At 40.2% G+C, this 19,007-nt stretch overlaps 1 protein-coding gene and 1 long non-coding RNA gene across 5 annotated transcripts in view; both read right to left on the bottom strand.

The window, feature by feature from the left end:
- rbfox3a (RNA binding fox-1 homolog 3a) overlaps positions 1–19,007 on the bottom strand; it is a 529,247-nt gene that overhangs the window by 46,861 nt on the left and 463,379 nt on the right. For 3 of the 4 annotated variants that reach the window (XM_035612518.2, XM_035612516.2, XM_035612521.2), the window contains 2 exons: positions 6,303–6,356; positions 1,279–1,371 (listed from right to left, as the gene is read on the bottom strand). In XM_035612518.2, coding sequence (XP_035468411.2) covers positions 1,279–1,371; positions 6,303–6,356 — 147 coding nt within the window. The remainder of the gene's footprint in view (positions 1–1,278; positions 1,372–6,302; positions 6,357–19,007) is intronic. The other variant, XM_035612519.2, reaches the window with a different exon arrangement.
- On the bottom strand, positions 9,613–12,424 carry LOC124849419. The gene is made up of 3 exons (XR_007029820.1): positions 10,391–12,424; positions 10,025–10,196; positions 9,613–9,670 (listed from the first exon to the last, which is right to left on the bottom strand). It is a non-coding gene; the product is annotated as an uncharacterized LOC124849419 (long non-coding RNA).

Below are 19,007 nucleotides of genomic sequence, written 5' to 3'. Positions count from 1 at the left end.
AGGTTTGGTGAGAAACAAAAACAAACTGGTTAGATTTAGGGATGGATCAGGATTTGGGTTCAGATATGTACTTTGTAAACTTTAGAAAAAAATCATCATTGTGGTTATAATAATAAACATATGGTTAATGTAAAAGAACAATATTTGTTGGTTGGCAACAGGAAGTGGATTCCTGCATTAAAATCCAGTCTTTTCCCCCCCTGATCCATCTATCCACCCAAACACAACAATGTCATCAGAGTCCCATTAATTACGCCCACTTGACAGCTTATATATATATATATTAAGTTAAGTTTGAGTTTAAGTTGAGCTTTTCCAACATAATGGGGAAGGAATTTTTATCAGCAGATTTGCTAAATCAATAAATTGTCAATATCTCAGTATTTTAATTTTTTTGCTATTCAATATCCGCTCAACATCCTTCAACTTTTTCATGGTGCTATTTAGGTCAAAGCTCTTGGTTAAAGTCAAGAAAGTCTTGGTTAAATATTTGAAAAAAAAGTCAAAAGTTAGGGATAGTACATCATTTTTGGGGGGTTTTGTATCAACATTAAAACCAAACCAAAGAATCTTTCTTGAACCTAAATGAAAGTGCTGTAGTTTACTAAAGCTAACCACACAGAACCCGGTTTCTGATGTCAAAAGTCCTGTGCTTTGTACACCCACCAGCCACACCCTCCCATCAAATATTACCAGGAAACATAATGCAGCCAGCATTTATTTTTCTTTAAAAATGTTAATGGGAATCAAAGTAAGTGGTAAATAAATGCAATTTACAGGAGACCAGGTTGATCTACGGGTTTATGGGTTTGCCAGTTGAATAAATGTAAAAGGAAAAATACATTAACAAAAAACAAAATAAACATCCATTCCTGTATTACCAGGTCAACCTATCAGTCCTTTGTCAGGAGTTCATTTTAAAAAAGGGATGATTCACTCAACCCAAAAACACTGCACTGCACATGCTACAGACACAAATGACAAAACCTATCAAAGGCAAAGCAGAATTCAACATTTATGCCATCAAACACTGCAACACACTCACATACCACTGAGTAAATCTGTCTTTTTCTTTGTCACACACACTTACGGATCAGGGTTCGGCATGCAGTGTTCAAGGTGCAGCAGGCAGGTGGGACAGAAGAAATGGATGTAGGAAGAGGGGGGAGGGAGCACTGCAGGAAACATCAGGCAGGCAGAGAAAGGAAAGAGAGAGTCAGAAGAAGGAGGAAGGAAGTAAGAAAAGAAGAGGGGGTACAGGGAGAAAAAGGAAGGCACCTCAATTTTTCGTCCTTCTACGATTGTACCATTTAGTTTCTCCCGTGCACGATCAGCATCTGTACTTGTTTCAAATGTTACAAACCCAAAGCCCTGTCGTGGCAGAGAGGTGGGGTTGAAAATCAAGCGACAAAGGAAAGAGGTCGAGAAATGAAATGATGAAATAAACAGGGAAAGGCAGAGAGGAGAAAAAGACACAAAGCACAGATGAGAGAGCTGCGGGTCAGGAGAAGGTGTAACTGTAGAAACAGAAGCCAGAGAGACATCAGGTCAGACTGGTTACACAGACATTAGAAACAGAAGAAGTTACAGTGAGGAAAGCTGGGACCACAGGCCATCAAAACCACAGACAAGAGCAGTGATCATGTGTGTACCCCCCACCCCCCCAACACACTTCTGCATTGGAAAATTTGTAAATGTTGCCTTTATAGCATATTGACATTATGTGGGAATTATATAAGTTTAAATAAATCTGCAAGTCCTTCAAACTACATGGTAAAATTGACCTTTTTTAAAATTAACTTTAAAATATGCCAACTTTCTTATCTCCGTTGCCTTCTAGAGGTCAACTTCTACCTACTTGTACACCTATGTGGATATATATATATATATATATATATATAAATAAGTGTAAAGAAAAGAACAAAGTCAATGCAAAGACGCGCCTAGACGCGAATTTCGAGGCACTGACTGGGGCGGCGCGAATGGTGCGATATGTGTGATGCGAATCAGGCGAAATTCGTGGGGCGTCCATCGCTCGAGTTGAACTATTTGAACTCGGGCGATATATTTGCGACGCGATAGCCAATGAGCATTGAGATCCTCCCTCCGTCAGCTGTCGTCAGACGTCCCGTCATCGTATCATGAATGGAGGATCACTACTGTCGCTGTGTGTGCGCCGCCAGGCCGGGTTGATATTTCCATTATGACCAGGTGAACAAGGAAGTTGGACACTAGCTAGCTAGTTAGCCCCAGTTAGCACAACCAGTTTGTGTAGCTTCCCGAGCGGCACTCCCGTCTGCCTTTTTTTCCTTCAACAGTTAATGTGTACGTGTGTGTGCGTGTGTGTTTTTTGTATGCGTGTGTTCAGATGAGGATTCTTGCTGCATAGACTAAGCCTCCAGAACAGTTTCAATGCACAGACTTCAATGAACACGGTGTTCATCCAAGTGTGTGGATGAGCAACATTCTTCCAAAAGATATGTTCTTGTTTTATTCCGATGATGGTGACGCAGAGAAATGTTGCTTCAAATGTCCCGCGGGTTGTTACTGTGTTGTTGGATTGTAATCTATAGGAATAATATTCACATCTTTTTCATCCACATCACAAGTGACCCTTGTCCTACATGGAAGCATCACATTCACTATTTTTTCCACTCTTTCATTTAGATTGTTTACTTTCATCTGCAAATTGTCTGAACCATGGGGATTGAGTGATTAAGAATCATTGAGTACATTTTTTTATTGGCAAATAGGAATAGGCAGACTAGAGGGACCAAAATATTTGTACAATCGTAATTATATCCCCTTTACCTGTTTGCAGTACTTCTACAACAGTGATTTACTTAAAACAAAAATGTAGTAGTGAGGATGAAGCCTGAGCATTTGTGCCCTGACATCCAGAATATTCTGTTCTTGGAGCCTTAAACTGGATTTATGCTTGACGCAACAGTCCGTGCCGTGCGCACGGCGGCTGTGACGTCACTGCAGTTCACAGTTCGTTAATACTCACACTTCAGGCCATCTGAGACAGTGCAGTCTTCTCCTAAACAAAAAGTGTCGCTGACAAAACACTATCTACACTGGTGGAATCACCACAAGAAGAAGAAAGAGGCATCACGCACCATGGCAACGACTACAGAGCTGGTGTTGGGACTGGTAGATGAGGAAGAAATTGTGGTTTTAAACTTGCTTTCAGAAAAGCGACGTGAAAGAAGAAGGTAGTCTGTTCGTCCTCTGAACGACAACAGACACGTCAGGGGGCGTCCTAGCGAAGACCTCCCCTCATTCTCCCTGAACAACACTGTCTGGCTCTCGCATTCACTTTTAAACTTCACGGTGTAGGAGAGATCTCAACAGGGCCATGAATTATTTTCTGTTTTTACCATCTGTGAATATCTGCCTCATTAACGGATCATATGAGCAGAGTTTTGCATCCTCTCGCTGCGAGGGCCAAGTTACAAAAAACGAGAGGTGCACGACCACACGAACGGCCTAAATGCGCACTGCGCGCAACGGGAAGTGACCTCAAAATGACGTCACCGCTGCCGTGCGGACCGACCAATGCGTCAAGCATAAATCCACCTTTAGTTTCTGCATGTGACACATGGGGTACTATTTGGTCTATGGTGTTCTAGAAAAAGTGCCTTTCTGGATTGATAATTGAGTATTTGTAAATCCATTACATATTGTATTTCTCAGTGGAGCAATAAATATGTCTTTAAAACCTTGTTATTGTCATGATCCACCAGGAACTCTTGAAAACCTCTTTGAAATCAGTTTGCAATGGTTCCTGTACTGTCTGCTCTGTTTTTCCAACCCCGGTGATATCTCCTGCTTTGTTTGCATTCCTGCTCGCTTCAGAAACTGTAAGACCCCGTTTTCACCTGGCAGTAACATCTGACCTGAGTGATCCGATCACAAGTGGACAGCTCTCAGTATATCTGTTCTCACAGAATGTGTCTCCACATGCGTCTTCAGTGACCACTTGTGATCTGATTTCACTGACCCGCTCTGTATGTAAATCAACACGTACTTCATTTCAGTTTGCAAAAGGCCAAATGCGTTGTTGACAAAATAATAAAAAATGCCCAAAAACTAATTAGAGTGCAAAATGAGGCATGAATCACTGAATCAGTAAGGAGGGAGAGATGTTCACGTCTCGCTGTGGGACAAACAATGAGACTTCTTTACACTTATTTATCAAATCGAGACACTGCAACCGGCACCGCACATTAACTTCTGCTGTCAACTCTCTCTCCCTCCCTCACCGCTTTTCACTGCAGTACTCTGCATCGACATTTAGGGAATTATTACGCTACTTTAAAAAGTAACAGCGGCAGTAAATAAAAAAGTAAAACGTATTTGACGCATTATGGTAAAACAATTTTTTTTTTAAATAAAAAGGCGGATCACGTGTGATCTGTCAAATTCTGTTTACGTCCGCTCAGGCAGAGGGCGTCAGTTGAGTAGGCGGTCCCTAATGTGGCCAAAAGTTACATAACCGTTCTCACTGCTATTACAATTTGGACACATGCGACTAAACCACCTCCGAATGTTGTTTTTGAGATCCGATTTCAATGTTTTCACCTGTACTTAGAGCTGTCCACTTGTGATCGGATCACTCACGATGGATGTTACTGCTGTAGGGGGGGAATGCGTTCTGATTTTTAAATTTAGCGATGCATAAGGTTCCCTTTAATAAACATATACATTAAAAGTACATACAGTATTTACTTGCAAACAGCAGGTTCAATCAGCTGCAGAACAATACATTTAAATATTAAAAAATGTAATGAAATGGCTCAAGGTAAGTGAATTACCTTTTGCAGCATCTGGTGAATTAAAAATATATATATAGAGTATATATCCTGTCCTGTATTCTACCTGGGTGAAGTTTATTAGAATACTGTTACAGGTGTTTTTTAATTGCTCACAAGCATTGGTCAATACTGAAGCTACTTTTTCAAAGATCTTCACACTGTCTACATCACCAACATGCATCTGGGCCAAAGCACATCCAGAACTCACTCAAATAACAAGAATCAATCAAAAATATACGTCAATATCCTTTATATATATATATAAAATTAATTTATGCATTAAGTAATTTAAAATAAGAGGCTGAAACTAAAAAAATCCTAACAATCCATGGCTGCTATAATGATAACAAAAACACCAGTCTAATATTGTACAATACTATGATGGTCCAAGTTCTTCTCTCCTGCATTTGGTCGCAAGTTTTCATCAACAGTTATTTTTGTTCTACTTTGTTTGTATTTTAAATGAATGTCTTACTGCTATGGGTTTTTTTTTGGCTCCACCAGCACATTTCAGTTATCTGTTTTTTTTTCCCTCTTTCTCTATATTTCACTATATGCTGTATGTATCTTGTTCCGTTTTCATTGATCTATCATGTATTTTGCATCTGACATAAAATCAACAAAAAAAAATCAACATCACCAGTATTGGTCTTCCTCTCCGTTGTCCTCTGTGTATCTTCCCTCTCTCTGATACTTTTCTTTCCCCACCTTTCTTCCTTCCATGGTCCATGTTTCCAAACAAAATTCCTCTGAAGATGTTCCATTTTTTAATCCAAAACACTTCTTGTAAAAAATCAGCAAATATTTCCTCACGGTCCGCTTGCTGTCGGTTCTGTCAGCCCTGGCTCTCTGTCTTGCCTTGTGGGAAGCGCGTCGGTCTTCTATACCAGAGGCTGCGGGTTCGAGGCCCGGTCAGCAAGGAAAACAACCCAACAACAACAAAGAGAGACGAGCTTTCCCCAAAATCGCTTACTGTCCCTTTAATGGACTTGTGACTATGTGATCATTAATTGCATTTTGTCTGAAAGAAAAGAAAACTGATTCACAGTTTGTTCCATGTAGACTTTTTGTTTCACTAACTGTGTGAATAGTTTTGACAATGTCACTTCAGTTTTGACCAATGCATGTTATCAATCAAACAAAAACAGTAATGCTTATTTTTAGGACTTTAGCTTGAGAAGCTAACTAGGTAAGACCGTGTGTGTTTGCAGAATGTATAAATTCCCATTGTCAGCATTAAGAGAAGTCGGAGAGATTCATTGAATGTCAGAATGTATGACAGTTCGGTCAGGTGTAAAAGCTGCCTAGAGGCAAGTGTCACTGATAGGTCCATAATTACTTTTAGAAAGATGGAAAGAGAGCTATGAAGACAGTATGAGGAGTGGAGGACTACAAGGGAATAAGATGCTAGGGGACGAATACAGTCGACTAGAAAATGTGTGTGAGAGTGTGTTCATGATTGTATGCATACAGTGAACTTACCTTGGAACCCCGCTCGTTAAAAATTATCTCCACGTCTAAAATCTTTCCAAATTGCTGTAGAGGACAGGGAGGGAAAAGGAAAGCAAGGGAAAAGGAAATAGGAAGAAAAAGGAAGGCAATAATTAGAACACGCTACCTGCACTGTTATTTCCTACTCTAGAATTTAAAAAAAAACTTCCAGAGTAAGTCCAAACTTAAAAATCAATACACACCTCCATAACCGGCACATCCTCATCCTAACTACTAAAAAGGTCAAACAGTCAATGCTCCAAATTAACAAACTCCTTTTCACCCTACAATGAGATTAATAAAACATCAATTTACTCTTCTTGCTGTTTAATGCAGTTTTTGCTCTGTTGGGGTAATAAAGAGGCATGTGTGCTGGGCACCATGGCAAATGAACATTACAATGGTGGATGCAGACGATATAGCAGTGCAATGCCTCAGCATGTACCGCTAATCTTAATGATGCCCATCATCTCGCTTTTCCTCTTCCTTTAAGAAAACATGACAGCAGGAATATTTCTAGTGGTGGCGAAAGACCTTTCATTTGGAACAGGAAATGGGTGTGTGAGAATGGGTTTAGGGAGCGTTAAGAAATATTCCATGATAAATCAAATCTTTGTGTATGTGATCACAGTGCAGACCATGATAATAATTACCTGCCAAAGCCCTCTATCACCAGTCTATCATACAGTGGGTACCTACGGGTTCTCTTCTGATCTAGCTGCTAATGGTCTTTATTAGCTCAATGCTTCACTTTAATTGGCTAATTATGTATGGTGAGATTTGATGCTAGTGACCGTGCCTTCCAGCACATGGTGGTGATGAATGGGTGGCTGTCATACTTGTGGGCTTAAATAGAATAAGGCATGACCTTGTAGCTTTTACAGATGGTAAACATTCCAGAAGTAAAAACCTTAGTTTTCAGCCTTTTCATGAACTTGAAGATACAGTAGAAATATATGAATACAGGAAAATAGAATATGAAATAAAGAGGCTTATTTATAGGGTCCACCCTTGGACATCAGCCATGGGTAAATGTCTTTATCACTGCAGTAAGGTGGGAAGTTAAATGAATTGATGTAAGAAAAGCCTTTATTAACATAATTCGTTGTTACCTCTGGGACTTATTGTCATTGTTTTGATCATTGCTTTGCTTAACATCATACACTGTGTTACCAATTTCCTAGATGAGATTTAGAATCTCTGATATTGGATCAGGACGCTACAAAAACCCGCCCGGAACAAAAACATCTAATTCATGAAAACACAAATTCTTCATCTGCCTTTTGTCATTAGCAAACCCAAGAAAGCCGAGGCACATAGCCTTCAACAGTACTAGATATGCAATGCCTGTGATATACTGTAGCAGTGTTCTTTTTTGCTTTCTATGGCTTAAGCACACAAAAGTCATCATCTATGAAATCCAGTAGAACGTAAGACAGGAAATTTACAGTTATAGAATTTTAGGTTTGTTACTAAGTTTAAGTTCAAAATGCTAATTTACTGTTGAATCGGACAAGACAAAAATCGGCACACAATCGGTATCGGAGGATTTTAGTAATTTTTTTAATAAATCGACATCTGTCCGATGAGCAAAACTGCGCCGATGTAAACAACCGATGTCTAGCTATTGTTAGCTTCTAAAGCTAACTAGCTAAGCTACCATGCGGAGCGCAGATAAGAGCATGTCAACCGCTGTGAGTTACCGAGCGAGTCGCTAGAAGAGGGAGAGAGTTGTGAGTGTTTAGACTAAACAAGGGTGAGTTGAGCGCATAGTTGTCCCAATAGTTAGAGGAAAACGCAGTGTTAAAGAGAGACGAGGAGGAGCGGTGGATAAACACAGTTCACAGAAGCGACAACAACAGGAAGTGACACAATACGTTACCGCAGCACGTCCCCTATTAAGGTAACTTTAATTGTTTGGCACGTTGCAGTTTGATAGATTGCTGTTGTTTCATGGTTGCTAGGTGTCCCAAATACTGTTTCAGTGTTTGTGTCAATGTCTGTTTTAAATATTCTCAAGTTTCGTTAGTGAGAATATAGTCAGGAAATGTTCAGATATTTTTTTATTTCACATATTTCATAGATGTGACTTGAAATGGGCTTGAACTTAAAGGTAGGGTAGGCGATTTTGAAAACACCAGCGAGGCAACTGTCAAAGTCCTACTCGCTCCCTTCAGACCTCTGTCCAAAGCCACGTGAACGTGCACCGCTGCCTGAGTCTGACTGCATCGGAGGAGGAAGCTTCGAGCGGAGCACAACATGCTAACTGACTGTTCGTGGCTCATTCACAAGTAAGAAAACACCGGACATTATCATAATATAAACGTAAACAATGAATATGGCTTATTGTTGGTGGGCACATTTGTCAAGCTAGCATGTGAGTATTGGGAAATTTCATTGAAAATAGAGTTCTGATGCAGTAAGTTGTTGCCGTCTAGTTAGCAACAGGCTGCTGCAGGCAAAGCTAAAACATAAACAAGGTTAGCAATACTACACAGCCAAAGTTTGTTTTGATTTTATATTTTTAACCTTCAGCACATTTCAGCCATATTTTATGATGAGACAGCTGCAGCACCTTCGTAGCTTTCTGCCCTTTTTTTCTGTGACTACCTGACACAATGAAGGTGAATTTTGTACAGGACTCATACATTTATCATACATCTAATCATGTGTCTTACTTTACAGGCCTTAATTCGAGGACTGAACTTGGAGCAGTGACACAAGCCTGCTGCTTCACTTACTACACCTCACATCAGCAGATGCTGCTCCATCAGACTGTCCTGTTGCAGGTCAACCTACCCGTGTGGCGAGAACTGCCCACAGACGTGGAAATGAATTGCTGTGGGCAACTTCATGACGCCCGTGTCCAGGCTGCCACATATATAGGTTTACATATTGCACATACATTTTGGTGGATGGACAATATACAGGTTTCATCCCTAGTATTTTGTGCAATACCAATGTTTATTCATTTATTTATGTTCTCCATAACCTGCTCTAAATTGTTTGAATAAAAATCTTTAAAATGTTCAAGGCCTTTTCCTTTTCCTCACAATATGGCTGAAATGTGCTGAAGGTTAAAACATATACCATAAACACCATAAACAATCCAAAGATAACATTTACCTCTTTATATGCTGCACAAATAATGAGAACACAATGTGTCATGACACAGGTTTATTTTTTTGGAACATCATAAACTATAACAAATATATATCATAATATTAGTATAAACAACATATGTACAAAAAAGGGAAGAAACAGTGTCTGCACAGGGTTTCCTAACTCTCATAGTGTCAAAGCAGGTCTGTCGGCTGACGGGTCAGGCTGTGCTGTCGTCGACTCTTTAGGCAGTGGACCTGTAGAAAGAATATCACAAGAATAAATCAACATTACTACAGCAGCATTTTCTGCAGCGACAAACATAGTTTTTGTGTCACATTTTGTGGGAGCCAAGTATAATTGATTCAGTGATTTGTTGGTGGACCAGCCACACTTTCATATGGATGTGCTATGACTTTGTTTAGATAGGTATTGAAGATCATAACAAGTAGTTCTGAGGTTCAGAATATGTAAAAACAAAACAAAAACAAAAAAAACAACACCTGGCATAAATGTTTTTTAACAACCTAGCCTTATGGATTTTCAAGTAGCTTTTGTACATAAGGATGTTACCACTTCATGTTCAACCTACAATATCAAAGCAGATTCACCTGGTCCTCTACTGACTTGCTTCTCTAGCTCCTGGGTGGTTGGGGGAGGGACACCTGACAGAACCCAATGTTGACAGGGATCAACTGGTCTCGTTGCTCTGGTCCATGGCAGACAACCTTCATCGTGTATAACCTGTAGGTCCTTGACTTCTTCATGGACAACTTGCCGTACCTGGTATAAGAGACAGGAGGTAAACTTGGTAAAATGTTCATATTACCTTACATTGAACAGTACTTTGCATTTCCATATAAAATGCCATCAACACACTAAATCTCCACCATGCACACAAAGTAACTGTAGTGCCTTGACTCGGCACCTATAACTTTATTGACTAAAATGATAGGATTACTTGTTACACAACATACGGAACTGAGCCATCATCCTTTCTCATGGCTGGTCTGTGTATGTGGTGTTGTGGTCCAGGCCCTGCAGGCATGGTTCGAGCTGTGTGCACGTGTCATCGTAGTCTGGATTCATCCTCCTCCAACGATGACACAGATTCAGTCTCCTGATCAGGACACCATGTTTCATCTTCCCAGTCAACACTGGGTGAGAATTTCCCGAAAAAGGAACGTGTTTGTCTTTTTCCTGTCCGTCGTCCGGACCGTAGTCAGGGAGCAGGGAGACGGTTTCTCTAGGGCCGATGCTCTGCATCGTTCCGGGACCAACCCCTCACTTTTGATCGGCAGTGTGGTGAAAAACACACAGAGACTTATTGATGGAACTTGAGGCGGTGCGGCATTTATTATTGCACACAGACTGCAACATGAACATCAACTGCTAATACAAGCCTCTAGCCACGCACAGAGGCGGTCTCACTACGCCCGCTCCACAAACACAAACGTCCCGTTCAAAGCTAATAAACAATCAAACGACATGTGCTCACAACTACAGTGACGACACGTAAATAAACACAAGCTATTGTAGCGTTAGCTAACTTAGCTAGTGTCCTACAGCGAAGCTAACTTGGCGCTGGCTAATACACAAACAAGCTTTCTAACAGTTCTGTTGGCTACACACTTCAACAAATGAACCTCTTTCACCCAAAACAAAACAGATAATTACCTTTCACCCTCTTCTCCTCCCGGAGTTGACGCCAGTGTTGAAGAGCCACATGATGTTTACTCTGGTTTTACTCCTTGTAGTATCCAACCTCTTTTTGTCCGTAGCCTTCTCAGATGCTGTATGTACAGGTACTTCTAACATTTACATATATGTATATCTATTAATGTTTGTGCACCTAATTGTACAAGGCCTGTTTGAGTTGAGAGGACACAAACAACAGATGTGTACGTGGAATGTAAACTAATCTATATCAATATTATTAGACTATTAAAATACCAAATGTCCCCTGTACCTGCCAGTTTATTAGCCACAACTAGATAAAGCTAATGTAGTTTAAAGTGATACAGCAGCCCTGGAACAAATGTTAACCTCAGCCAGGTGGTAATATTAAGCTTTTAATGTGATCTTTTTTTGAGTGTTGTCTGTTCCGTCCGGTATGAATGAGTATAGACTAAATATTCTAAACACCTCTCAGTAAAACTCTACAATTCAATCCAGAAATGAAAGTCTTGATCTGAGCAGTGTCTGCAGGAATTAAGTGACTGACTAAAGTTGACCTGTTAATGCTGGGTGACCTGTAAGTCGCACTAAAATAAAGATGAAATGCATCGATACGAAAATGGCAAAAAACAATACTCGCCTCAGCAAGGCATTTCATGACTGTAAGGAGGTCAAGGGGAAGTCTCTGTCACTGGTCACTGATATGGGTGAAAAAATAAATGTGGTGTGATGTTGTGATGTTGCACTGGCAGGTTTTCTGCTGGTGCTGGATCAGAAGACCTTCGTTCCTTGCAGTAAACTATGATACAATATGCAGCATGCTAAAATGATTTTGACATGTCTTCTCTGGCGTGTAGAGCAGCTTACGACAAGCTTTGTTTTTACCATTTTTATTATTACCATTATCATGCATCGTTATTGGTTCCAATGATACAGTATGTTTTGTTTTTTAAAAAATTTAAATTGTGTGTATCGTATCATTATACCAGAGATCCTGATTGCAGGTTTACTTTTTTTTTCTACATTCTTTCTTTCCCCCCATCTATCTCCATTTCAGTGGTTGGTCTCTGACGGAATATCTTTCCATTAGTTCAAATTAGTGCTATTATCCACGGAAGGCAGAGAAGTGTGTATCAGTCTCAGTGAGCTAACAGAGACATGGTGAAGGCTGCTTTTTTAAAAACGGACTCGGGAAGCAGACTAGTTTTCACTCCTCTCTACTGAGTCTGCAAAATCAGACTGTGATGTACAGTATGTGTGAGTGTTTCTAAAAATTAAACTGTATATAAAAAATACAGAATCTAATTAACATATTTGACATACAGTAATGTTTTACACTAAACAATATAATTATAATTAGCTGGGAATTTTTCAAAGGAATTCAGACCAACAAACACGTGAAACATGGAACTCATGAGTGTCGGCAAGCCAAGTTGGGTTGAGTACAAAAAAAGGTTGTTTCTTTAATCAAGTCGGCATATTTAAAAGCAACAGGAATTGCTTTGCAATCATAGCAAAAGAAAATCAAAAGAAATAAATTAAGAGGAGCAGTTATAGAATTAAAATAAATGCAAGACAGTCCCCTTTAGTTTTAATATCAATATTGTATTTAACCGGCAACAAGTAAAGCAGCGTGAAAGGAGAAATCATAAAATACAGCAGCAAGATGATAGGCTAACAAGACACGTGTGTTGCAATAGTAATTGCCCTGCTTGTGATGAATGAGCTTTATTTTTTGGTGTGTTTTTAGTTTTGGGTTTTTTTTGTTTTTTTTATGAAAAGCTAAAAAGCAAGCACTGCCAGCTTTTGAGTGTTTAAAGGAAAAAACTATAGAAATCTGGATGTAAAGTTAAATCTAAAAAAGTAACTAGTTGGATCAAATGAATTTGAAGCAGTCGCCACTTCTTAAAAATCCAAAAAAATAGTAGAAAAGAACTATTCAGGAGAGAGTCAATATAGATAAACATCCTTGTCACAAGACAGTTCACATTTTATGCAGATCAACATAGTGTTAGGTTGTCTTTTATCAATGTTAGACAGGAATACTTTTTAAATGGCTTTAAATAGCAGTTAAATGGTCATATTGGAAAATGGGCTGGGAAAAGATGGGTCAGCAAATCTAGCACTGAACTAGACCATGCAATGACAAATAAATTCGCAAACAGCACAGATTGCAACAGGTTTTAGCAAATAGAGAGAAACACAGAGCAAAGCAAAGGATTCACAAGCAAAATCATAAAGTTTCAGAGTAGAGGTAGCGAGACCTTTTCTCATAAAAACCTGACAGATTCTAAATATGACTGCAAGGAAAGCTGATTGAATAGAGGGCCAGTGATTCTAGAGCGGGAACTGCTGTGGGCGATGGACTGTTTTCTGGGCAAAGTTTCCTTAATACATGGAAATTAAAGCAGCTAAGGAGTCGGCAATGACATTAACGTGACCTGCCATATGACGGGCTGTGATTGTGAAATTATGCACCGATGGTAAATGGGCTGTATTTATTAAGCACTTTTCTAGTCTTTTTGACCACTCAAAAGTCACATTCACCTATTCACACACACATTAATACAGCGTTGCTATTTATTACGATTTTTCTGTCACATTCATACACTGCTAGAATGGCTGTCAGAGGAAATTTAGGGTTGCATGTCTTGCCGAAGGACACTTCAGCATGCTGACTGGAGGGGAATCAGACTGCCGGCCTTCCGCTTTGTGGATGACCTCCTTGTCTCCTGAGCCACAGCCCCCCAAACATTGTCATGGAAGTTGTTACAAATGGGCTGATTGTGGAAGATGTGCACCCTACTGCAGAATGAAAACTTGCCATTCAGGGTGATAGATGCGCGCATGGCAGCAGCATGAGAGAACGAAGGCAGGGAGAGGAATCATATTTAAAAAGACATACAGCGGCAAGATGATAGGCTAACAAGGCAGGTGTGTTGCAATACTATTGAACAGATAAAACCAGCTGAGGAACAGTTGATCGCTGAAATGACAGCCCAGTTAAATGACAAGAGAGCATGTGTGAGAGAGGGAGAGGCAGGATGAATGAGAATTATGACCAAAGCATGCAAAGGAATAGTCCTTATGACTGAACTGATGCTAGAGCTTCATTAGAGACAGGTCAAATTATTTAAATTAAGAGCTCTTAATTATGACCAACATTTTCACAGATTTCAATTGTGCAAGCAGACGTGACAACAATGGCGGGGTTTATGATAGAATTAACTGTCTCAAACAGTTTTTGTCATCTGTAAGCATTTATACTGATTTGATTGAGCTTTGGCTGACTGGTCCGCTAACTTTGTGATGATTTTACTGCACTGACCGGGCCTCGAACCGCAGCCTTGGGTATGGGAGGCTGACGCACTAACCACTGGGCAAAAACTCCTGAGTCGGAGCATCATTCGCTAGCACGTGTCTCTAGGGAGTGATGTCTACAAACTGCACACAGTGTTGGGTGGTGCGGTTTGTTTTCGATTTACAGAGCCTAGGCTGAGCTGAGCTGTTTTTTACTGCGCACACAGAACTGAGAGCTAGCTGGCCGTGAGGAAACATTCACTGACTTTTACAAAATTTATGACACCACCCAAAATTTCATACATGCATTGCCTTGACTTAATGGTAAACAGAGCAATGACTTCTATTATTGTCACTCTCTATTCTAAACACTCTAATTGGCTAAATCAACACAAACATGCTGGCACACTGGGGTCTAACTAACCACTCAGCGTAAAATGGCTCCAGTGCTGGACTGATGTGTTTGTGTAAATTGTAGTTTTTTGATTATAATTATAACGTATCTCCTCAGAAGTAATTCCCCTTGCTGGGAGTACTACCTGGAATGCTGGAAACCTCCAGAAGAGGTGATTAGGCAAGAGTAGGCGTCATTAAAACTTCATTAACAAAATCCAACCCCTGGTGGTCACCAGGGGTTGGATTTTGTGTGTGTGTGTAAGTGTTACACAACGAGTGGGCGTGAATCTGTGTTGAGTGTCTAATGACTCATCTGGACCCCTACCGCTGGGTATGTGACCGTAAGGACCTTGTTGCGGCAGACTCACTAAGTGCTTGCTTATTAATTATACACAGCTGAGGATCAGGGGACAACAGTAGTCCTGCATATCAGCTTATCAAGTTTCAGTCTGTATGCACTAAATAACCTGGGCCCCCCAGCACTGACAAAAATTGGTTTTGGATCTAATGGCTGACATTTAGGTTCCATGCATTAGAAATAACTATGAGAATTGTTTTTAAAGCCCCCCCAAAAAACAACAAACACGTATTGGTAGACTGGTATTACTTCTTTACTGTTTGAGGAATGTAGAAATTCAAATTACTTTGGATGTGTAGAAATGAGCAGTGTGGGTTTTCAGTACCAGGAAATTATTTGAAGTGGAGATCAAGATTACAGATTTCAGCCACATGTTGTGAATGAGAGAATTGAATCAGTGAAGCGGTGCTGTGAATGCTAATTATCATTCTACCGTTAAAACCCTCTTCCACCCCTGCCTTGTAATTTCTTTCCAAATGTGTTTTTCTAATTATGAATTAAACTCAAATAAACCTGGGTAATGAACCCAGTTGTATTCATTTCTGAGGATGTACTTTGTCCTGCCTTTTATGTCTCTGTTGCTGCTGTACCCAACAATATGTCTTTAATTTTGTGTCCTGAGCTGGATTTCAAGAGGCGTTTAAGGGATTATTACTGTGAAATTCACAGTCAGACCTCCAGCTTGTGGCTGCATCACCTTTGATTGAACTTCTTATATGGCTTTGTTTAATGCTCTCATATTGCTTTTCCACTACAGCTTTTGCTGAAATTACACAGAATTCCATTTGCTGTAATACCCCAGCTATTGCCCTTATTTGCATTGTGGTGGTCGTCTAGCAGAACCGTATTGGGAAATTGAGCCAGTTGCTGACAAGTCCCATTTTAAGTGAACAGAGTTAAATGCCACTGGAGCCCATTGTGGAAAAGGCAGAGTCCAGATGGAATCTCAACTGCAATGCTACTGTCCTGCCCACAACCATTAATCCGTAAAACTGGACCATTAACAGGAAATAAAAGAGAAGGTAAATATCTGGACAAGTCGGGGAACCCATCTCCTGCAGTGTAGCTGTGATGTGACAGGCAGTGAGTGCGTCAAGCTGGAAAATCAGGGGGAGGAACTGTAGCACAACAGCACAACGACACACTTCATCCATATTCTGTCTTTTCCGTGTTTCTGAAAAAAAATCCTTGCGCAGACTATATGCAGGGCTTCTTTCTGTCATGTTGTGCGTTTTCATTGCAACAGATGATGAGCGCAACCTCGAGCTGGCTTTAATGCGGAGCCACATATCAAGTTATTTCTCTCTGTCCGTACAACACTGAGCGTCTGCTCAAACTACTTCCTGTTTCTGACCTGTCAACATAAGAGTGTCTTGCAATAAATGTATATATTTTTTACGTAAATTTTAACAATTTCTGTTTCGAGCGTGTATCGCATATTTTCCTGTCACTTCTTACCTGTATTTCGTGAAAAAATGTACTTTGGAGATATTTCTTCCATTGAAGGATCGCGTAGGAATAGTATAGTAAGTGTTTGTATATGTCTTTTGTATTATATTGTACATGTATTGTGTGCTTTTTTTCCCTTTTTTTCTCTCTTTCTCTTCTCTCTTTTTCTTTTCTTTTTTCTTTTTAAATTGTTATTTTTATTGCCTTTTCCCATCATGGCCAGGGGACTACAGATGAAAACTAGCCTTCTGGCTAATTCTGGCTTCTTTTAACCATGTGTAATCATGTGTTTTATGAAATTGCACTGTCCCCTTTTAAATAAACTAATAATAATAATAATAATAATAATAATAAAAGATGAAGGACACTGGGAGTCTGAGTTCCATTGATTTCCTTTGTCCTTGGAACAAAGGAACATGTGTTTAAATCCTGGATTAAAAAAATATAAAAAAAAATGTGGAAGGGGTTAGCTAAGAGTCAGGGAGGGGGCGGGACTTCTTCTGCACCGATTGGACACTTTCACAAATTGATTTCAGTGGGTAATGCGCTGATTGGCTAGTCGGTTTAATTGTAAAGTCAAAATTTTCAGCTTGCTCATCTGCTTGTAACTTGGAGTTTGTAGTTTTTAAATTCAGTGTGACATGCATATATAGGAAATGTGTGTCCATCTCTTTGTAAAAGAGAAGACATTGTAAAACCTTGCCGTTGAAAATATTCCTTCCATACACTAATAATATGAATCTATTCGAGGTATAGAGGACCTCCAATGCATATAGTGGAGTATTTCTTCCACTCTCAGGTCTAAAATGTTGATTATTTTTTGGGAGATGGTAAATTGTCATTATTATTGTTATTATTAATATTAATATTAATATCATCACTAATAATAACAACAACATAATTGTATTTTTCAATTATAAGTATCAGTCTGGTAGAGATTACAGCGGCGGTTGTACAACTGTCCTCTCTCTCTCTTCTTTCCTACTGTCTCGCCTCCCACCCTCTTTCTGCCCACCTCTCCTCTCTTCCTCATTTCTCTCCTCACCCCAACCGGTCGAGACAGATGACCGCCCACAACTGAGTCTGGTTCTGTCAGAGATTTTTCCTGTTAAAAGGGAGGTTTTTCTCTCCACCGTCGCCAAGTGCTTTGCTCATTGTGGGATTTGTTGGGTTTTCCCTGTAATATTGTAATATTGACCTCACTATGTAAAGTGCCTTGAGACAATGTATGTTGTGATATGGCGCTATACAAATAAAATTGAATTGAATTGAATTGAAATTACTGCCATGCTCTTATATACCATAATATTATTATTTCTGATCACAGTCCTGTCTCATTTATTATTGAAATTGTGTAATTCTACAAAAACACAAATAAGTGGGAGATTTAACCCTCAGCCGCTCACAAAGCTCTGTGAATATTTCACATCCGACATTAAGTTCTGTTTTGAAGTCAATTACAACGATGAACATTATTGTGGGAACCCTAAAACTTATTTGAGAGGATGCAATATTTTTTTCCGTCTTCCACAACAAATCAAATATAAACTTAACCAGACACTGTCGGAGCACAGATTTATCTTTACAAAACAGAAGTACTATGAATTTGGTCCGAAACCGCATTAATTATCGGAAAGACAATTATGCAAAAAAAAATTTCATGATTGAAACATACACAAAATAAAATCAGGAAAAAGGTAACATCTGTACCCTACCTCAGGAAATAAATGATAGATTCCGCCAATTTTATGAAACATCTCTCATCTCATCTCCAACCGCTTATCCGTGGTCGGGTCGCGGGGGCAGCAGCTTCAGTAGGGGGCCCCAAACTTCCCTTTCCCGGGCCACATTAACCAGGTCTGACTGGGGGATCCCGAGGCGTTCCCAGGCCAGTGTGGATATATAATCTCTCCACCTAGTCCTGGGTCTACCCCGAGGTCTCTTCCCAGCTGGACGTGCCTGGAACACCTCCCAGGGGAGGCGCCCAGGGGACATCCTTACCAGATGCCCGAACCACCTCAACTGGCTCCTTTCTAAGCAAAGGAGCAGCGGCTCTACTCCGAGCTCCTCACGGATGACTGAGCTTCTCACCCTATCTCTAAGGGAGACACCAGCCACCTTTCTAAGGAAACCCATTTCGGCTGCTTGTACTCGCAATCTCGTTTTTTCGGTCACGACCCATCCTTCATGGCCATAGGTGAGGGTAGGAACAAAGATTGACCGGTAGATCGAGAGCTTTGCCTTCCGGCTCAGCTCCCTTTTTGTCACAACGGTGCGGCAAAGCGAGTGCAATACCGCCCCCGCTGCTCCAATTCTATGGCCAATCTCACGCTACATTGTCCCCTCACTCGCAAACAAGACCCCGAGGTACTTAAACTCCTTTACTTGAGGTAAGGGCTCATTCCCTACCCGGA

Source organism: Scophthalmus maximus, chromosome 16 (assembly GCF_022379125.1).
Source record: "Scophthalmus maximus strain ysfricsl-2021 chromosome 16, ASM2237912v1, whole genome shotgun sequence".
NCBI lineage: Eukaryota > Metazoa > Chordata > Actinopteri > Pleuronectiformes > Scophthalmidae > Scophthalmus > Scophthalmus maximus.
This window is presented reverse-complemented; position numbering and strand designations above follow the sequence as displayed.